Source organism: Salarias fasciatus, assembly GCF_902148845.1.
Source record: "Salarias fasciatus chromosome 7 unlocalized genomic scaffold, fSalaFa1.1 super_scaffold_4, whole genome shotgun sequence".
NCBI classification, from domain to species: Eukaryota; Metazoa; Chordata; class Actinopteri; order Blenniiformes; family Blenniidae; genus Salarias; species Salarias fasciatus.
This window is the reverse complement of record NW_021941229.1, coordinates 14,865,590-14,872,085: the sequence shown is the minus strand read 5'-3', so window position 1 is coordinate 14,872,085 and position 6,496 is coordinate 14,865,590. Positions and strand designations below refer to the sequence as shown.

The window sequence follows — 6,496 nt, the reverse complement described above, 5'->3', positions numbered from 1 at the left end:
GTCCTGCGGCCAAACAAAAAGCGTCTGGTTCTATGTTCAATTTAGGTTTCTTGAGCTTCTCTAATTATTATTCTCTGTCCCTGAGAAGCCTTACTTCATTTCATCAAATCTCAGAGCAATGTTCTTTTGTTTTACTGTTAAGAAAATACATTTTCAGGATTTCATTGGAAACTCAAATGCATTTCGATTGCCAGCGTGTTTTGCTGCACTTCCAGTAAGTTACATAAAGGCCTAATTGTTTTTATAGTAAGTCTTGGGCAGGTTTGAACGTAGAAGCCAGATTACCGTACGGATTTCAACCCAACAGGATTACCTCTAGATTTAAGCACCTTATTTAGTCCCAAGCAATGAAAATCAGCCATAAGCTTGTCTGTGGTGCATGTATATAAAGGCAGTCTTTAACACAAGAGTCGATCTGGAGGATAACCTCACGCCCAGCATCAGGCTTCAGAACCGTCGCTACTGTGAAACAAACAGGTAAGACGCTGAAATAGTTTTTATTACGAAGCAACTGGTTTCCGAAGACTTTCAGTTTTATGAGTGGTGCTGATCGGAAAGCTGTACGCTACTGAATTTAGCCATGTGAAGTAATGTTAAGGATAAATAAAAATGCATTGAGGCTATTTGTGAGCTCACATATTGGAAGAGAAGATTTAGCACAGAAATGGATTTTATAATAAACTGTGCCCGGTCTATCGACGTTTTGACTGCAAAATAACTAAGAACTTGGATGGAGCGAGAGCCAAGTTGGGTTTCTAAGAATATCTTTTTTTAAATAGTGAAAAGTAGGACAGGTATTAAGAAAGTGATGTGATTTTGTCCAGAATGGGATCTTGTAAGCTGGCCCTGCTGCTGGTCCTGGTGTCCTGCATAGAGCGCTGCCTGTCCGCCTCCTGCGTCGTTGATAGCTTCACAGTGAAGGAGGACTTTGACCCCAAGAGGGTGAGCCTATTCAAAACACAATCAAGCGACACACAATGAACGAAACAAATTCCAAAACGGTTCCTGATGTCTTTACCTTTCTCTGCAGTATGCTGGGAAGTGGTATGCGCTGCAAAAGAAGGACCCCGAGGGCCTGTTCCTGCAGGACAACATCTCTGCTGAGTACACCATCGATGATGATGGCTCCATGACGGCCTCTTCCAAGGGACGCGTCACTCTGTTTGGGTGAGTTAGAGAACAGGAGAAGAGAGTGACTCAGATGTTCAATAAAAAGTAGCAGGGGCCCTTTCTCACATATTTTAGCACAATCCCAGGATTATGAAGCATGAACAGAAACATTTCCTTTTCGTCAAATATACACTGCAATAAAAATTTCACGTTCAATCAATCTGAGTTGCACTTTGTAAGCGCGTGTTTGTTGTCGCTGCAGTTTCTGGGTGGTGTGTGCCGACATGGCCGCGCAGTACTCCGTCCCTGACCCCGCTACCCCCGCCAAGATGTTCATGAACTACCAGGGACTGGCCAGCTATCTGTCCAGCGGAGGTCAGTCCTGAACAGCCACCCTCACACGTTCATCCCATCCTCTCCCTTCATTCCTCCTCACACTTGCGCTTTTTCAAATCTAACCAGGCGACAACTACTGGGTGATCGACACCGATTACGACAATTACGCAATCACCTACGCCTGCCGCACCCTAAAAGACGACGGCAGCTGCGAGGACGGCTACGCCATCATCTTCTCCAGGAACCCCCGCGGCCTGCCCCCGGCCATCCAGCGCACCGTCCGCCAGAAACAGGAGGACATCTGCATGGCGGGACAGTTCCAGCCCGTCCTGCAGTCAGGAGCCTGCTAAACGGGAGCAGAGACAGGAGAGCAGCAGTGTGTGTGGTTTGACAGCATCTAAAAGTTCATCTCTTCTTCTTCTTTTTTTTTTAATCAAAGGAAAATGTTGCTGTTGAAGTGGCGTTTGGAGTGAATGTGAAAATTAAAAAAAAATATTTTTCTAAACAAATATTTGTGCTGATTCTTGTAAATACACAATGCCCCGACACAGAGCGAGAAACCAGCTGACATTCCTCATGCGCTCGTGTTTGAAAACACTGTAACGTGCCGTGCTTTGGTCATGTAAGTGGCTAATCCGTCCTGAGCTCAGGAAAATGCAGGAAAACCCAACACAATACGCTCGGAGCAGTAATGGGCTTACTGGTGGTCTGATGTTGAGAGATCTTAGGCCTATTAAGATAACTCAACTGTTAGTCCACTCAGTGAACTGTAGGATCAATGATCGAGTCAGGAGTTTTCCAGAAGCCACGTCTTCTTAGGGTTGGAAAGCAGAACCAGGGGAGCTTCTCTGTGACGTTATGTCAGACATAGAAACCAGTTCTCACAGTTCAGCTGTTAGATTGAGGAACTGATATATGGCGTCATTTTAGTGCCAAAATTCCGCGCGCAAAAAAATCATAATCGCGCACAGTTAAACCACTCTCTGTGTATGGAAAGCCAAAGGAGTCACAATTCGCCACTAATTCAACGCGTCAGATCCTTAAAATGAACCCCGACTATAATGATAAATTTGCTCTATGTGGTTCAGCTTGCTGTCAGTAACATATCTATGAATAATTTAAAAATATATATAAATTCAGTTAACTATATTTTAACAAAGTTTATTTCGCACGGAGGCCGCCATTGTTGTGCACGTTGCATAGCATTCTGGGTAGTGACGTCACAAAGTTGTTTCACCTCTCAGCAGTGTTTTTAGGAGTGATCGTGTTATGTCCCATACGGATTGTACAAGACTTGGACTTACATACTGAAGGAGACGGAGAGATGAGTTTCGGGTTAACACGGAGGACTTTACTTCTCAGTTGCCAACAGGTTACAGACAAAAAAGGTGGGGTCGCTAACTAATGCCCCCAGACACGTCCCATTGTACTACGGAAGCCCAACCAGGCCAAAACAGTGCAGTTCAGAACACAACATATTTCCTCCCCCTTTAATGATAATGTCCACATTCTCATAACTACTCAACATTAACCTGAACTATGGTTAATAAGGGAGTGAGGGTAGACTGCCTCAACATCCCGCCAAACCCAAAGGGCATTATTCTGTCCCTTATTCCCAGGGTTGGCACTAGACTACCTAAAACGCTCTGGAGGTTTCCTGTCCCTGGGAGGGTTGCGTCTCGGCTCTGGAACAGGTACTGGTTCTGGTGTCGACTCGAACACCAGAGGGTCTGCAGACTCAGGCGCTTCCGGCTCTGCAGTTGGCGAAGGCACAGCTACTGTGGGCGAGAAACTACCCTGGTTGGGTGTCAGTTCCTCGGTGGTCACAACAGCTGGGGGTGTCGCGGAACCTGGCAGTAACTGGTCCACGTGTCTCCGCCACGTCTGATTGTCTCGGGTGTGGACATGGTATGAAACAGGCCCCATTTTCTGGACAACGGTGGCGGAGGTCCACTTTTCTTTGGAGGTGTAGTTGCGGGCTAGGACGGCATCTCCCACGCTAAACTGTCTGTCTTTAGACCTCTTGGCTCGCCGATCAACCTGTTTTTGTTGCTTCTCGTGAACAGATGTTTCAGGTGTGGCTGGGCGCAATAGGTCAAGGCGTGTCCGGAGTCGTCTCTTCATGAGAAGGTAAGCTGGTGAGGTTCCAGTCGTTGTGTGGGGAGTATTGCGATACTTGAGGAGGAAGGTGTCAAGCCGTTGCTTCAGGGGAGACTCACTTTTGGATGCTTTGAGAGCATGTTTCACCGTTTGCACCATTCTCTCCGCTAGTCCGTTGCTGGAGGGGTGGTATGGACTGGAGAGGATGTGCTTAATGCCGTTGCTTTGCAGGAAATCTTCCATCTCCTTAGACACAAATGAGGGCCCGTTATCCGTGACCACCTGCTCTGGTAGGCCAAATCGACAGAACATCTCCCTGAGTGTCTGAATGGTCTTTTCCGAGGTGATAGTTGACATGACCACCACCTCTGGCCACTTTGAGTGTGCGTCCACGGCCACCAGCAGCATCACTCCCTCGATGGGCCCCGCAAAATCCAAATGTATACGTTGCCAGGGGGATGCTGGCCAGTCCCAGGGGTGTAGCGGTGCGAGACTTGGCGTGTTTCTGATTACTTGGCATGATGAGCATGACTTGACTTTTGACTCGATGTCGTTGTCTAACCCAGGCCACCAGAAGTAGCTGCGGGCTAACTCCTTCATCCTGACGATGCCGTAGTGACCTGAGTGTAGCTCTCTCAGGACCGATTCTCGTAGTTTTTTTGGAATTATGACGCGCATTCCCCAGAGCAAGCATCCAGCAGTCACTGTCAACTCCTTCCCCCGCAAAAAGTAAGGCTGCAGCTCCGGCGGAGCCCCTGTAACACGTGACATGTCCCCCCTCATGACTCGGTCCAGCACCCTGGAGAGGATGGGGTCCCCCTTTGTTTCCTTCCTGACCTGGCGAGCTGTCACAGGAGCACCCTCGACCACCTCAAAGTAGAAAATAGTCTGTTCTCTGTTCCTGGGCTGCTCAGGAAGGGGAAGCCGTGACAGACTGTCCGCGTTGGCATGAGCCCCCGACTGTCGATACCGGATGTCATAGTCGTGTGCGCTGAGGAGCAACGTCCAGCGCTGCATGCGGCTCGCTGCCAGAGTCGGCACTCCCGTATGTGGACCAAAGATGGATGTCAGGGGACGGTGGTCCGTCAGCAACGTAAATCTCCTTCCGTACAGGTATGTGTGGAGTTTCTTTATTCCAAAGATGATGCTCACAGGCAAGTTGCAGCGGCAGGGACTGGTCGAAGTGTGTCAACACCGTCTTGTCTGTCAGAGCTGATTTGGCCGTGTTAAACGCCCCCTCACACTCTTTTGACCACGACCAGGCGTTTCCCGCCTTCAGCAGCTCGTGCAAGGGCTGCAACTGCGTAGCCAGATGTGGAATGAACTTGCCGTAATAGTTAAGAAGTCCAAGAAAGGACCTCAGCTGTCCCACGTTCTCCGGAGCAGGGGCGTCGGTGATAGCGGTCACCTTCGAAGGTGCAGTGTGAAGTCCGTCTGCGTCAATGACGTGGCCCAGATACTCTACTGCCGGCTTGAAGAAGTCACACTTGTCCTCGCGAACACGTAGGCCATAGTCTTTGAGTCTCCTCAGCGTGTTTTCCAGGTTCACCAGGTGTTCTTCTTCGTTTTTACCAGTCACCAGGATATCGTCAAGATAACACTGTACGCCAGACAGACCACTCAAGACCTGGTCCATGGCCCTCTGAAACACTGCTGGGGCTGAAGTGATACCGAACGGCAGGCAACGGTATCTGTAGAGCCCCCTGTGGGTGGTGATGGTAAGGAGCTCCTGTGACTCTGCTTCAACTGACATCTGGAGGTAGGCCTGATTCAGGTCTATTTTACTGAATGTTTTTCCCCCAGCCAACCCCGCGAACAGGTCCTCGATCACTGGGAGGGGGTATTGTTCCACAGTCAGCGCAGGGTTCACTGTCATTTTGAAGTCCCCACACAGGCGGACTGATCCATCTTTCTTGATTACCGGGACCACCGGGGTGGCCCATTTGCTGTGGGGTACTGGTTCCATGACTCCTATGTTGACCAGTCTCTCAATTTCCGCGTCCACTTTTGGCCGTAGTGCGTAGGGGACAGTTCTGGCCTTCATAAAGCGTGGTTTGGTGTCGGGTTTGACTTGTAGTTTGACGGTGATTCCTTTCATGTTCCCCAGCTCGTCGTTAAACACAGCTGCATGCCGCTTCAAAACTGCTGATAGTCTGGTAGGCGCCGTTGACACCACGTTGACTGCCCTCCAGTCTAGACGCATTACTTCCAGCCACGGCCTGCCCATCAGTGCTGGGTAATCTCCCTTGACCACATAGAGTGGAAGCGTCGCTTTTTGTCCGTTCAGTTCTACAAGGACGTCTGCTTTGCCAGCCATGGGCACAGTTTCACCCGTGTATGTTTTTAAGATGATTTTTGCTTTGGTCAGTGGCGTATGAGTAAACTTTTTCTTGAACAGTTTCTCTGACATCAACGATACTGCCGCCCCGGTATCTATTTCCATTTTAATCGGCTGTCCCTCCAACTGTGGGGTGACACTGTAGGCCGCTGTGCCTCCTTTTACCGTCAACACCTTTACTGGCACCTCCTCTTCCGAGTTGGATTCACTGCTGCTGGTATGTTCCTGTCTTACCGCATGCAGTTTCTTCTTTGACCTCCATCCATCTGTATTTCTTTTACCTGTCTTTTCCTTTTCTCTGTAAGTGTCCTTCGTTGCTTTCTCTCTTTTAGCTCTACAGACTCGCTCAATATGACCTCTTTTGTCACAGCTTCGGCATCGGAGCTCCTTCGCCCAGCAGTCTGCTGGCTGGTGGTCCCGTTTTCCGCAACGGTAACATGCCTGTGTGTCACCTCTCTGATGAGCAGAGGTAGTGGCTACGCTGTGCACTCTCATTGTAGCCCCTAACTGCATAGCTTCCTTGGCAGCCAGCTCCATGGATATAGCAGTGTCTACCGCTGTCTTGAATGAGAGATTCTCTTCTGTGAGCAGGCGCTTCTGTATTGCCTCACT

General features: G+C 49.3%; 1 protein-coding gene across 2 annotated transcripts; it reads left to right on the top strand.

Moving 5' to 3' along the window:
* The first annotated feature begins 349 nt into the window (after nucleotides 1–349).
* rbp4l (retinol binding protein 4, like) lies at nucleotides 350–1,827 on the top strand. 2 transcript variants are annotated; one of them, XM_030084847.1, is made up of 5 exons: nucleotides 350–477; nucleotides 825–942; nucleotides 1,031–1,167; nucleotides 1,373–1,485; nucleotides 1,573–1,827. In XM_030084847.1, the coding sequence occupies exons 1-5, from the start codon at nucleotides 380–382 to the stop codon at nucleotides 1,794–1,796; spliced, it is 690 nt and encodes a 229-aa protein (XP_029940707.1). In that variant the 5' UTR covers nucleotides 350–379; the 3' UTR covers nucleotides 1,797–1,827. The 2 variants fall into 2 exon arrangements, with proteins under 2 accessions (XP_029940707.1, XP_029940708.1); XM_030084848.1 differs by having other exon boundaries at nucleotides 366–474; nucleotides 821–942.
* Nucleotides 1,828–6,496: the final 4,669 nt, after the last annotated feature.

Bases quoted from the DNA above. Each gene is read 5' to 3' on its own strand.
- rbp4l (XM_030084847.1), top strand. From the start codon at position 380: ATGTATATAAAGGCAGTCTTTAACACAAGAGTCGATCTGGAGGATAAC. The intron at 1,168-1,372 runs GTGAGTTAGAGA...TTGTCGCTGCAG, and splicing joins GGACGCGTCACTCTGTTTGG to TTTCTGGGTGGTGTGTGCCG. The intron at 1,486-1,572 runs GTCAGTCCTGAA...AAATCTAACCAG, and splicing joins CAGCTATCTGTCCAGCGGAG to GCGACAACTACTGGGTGATC.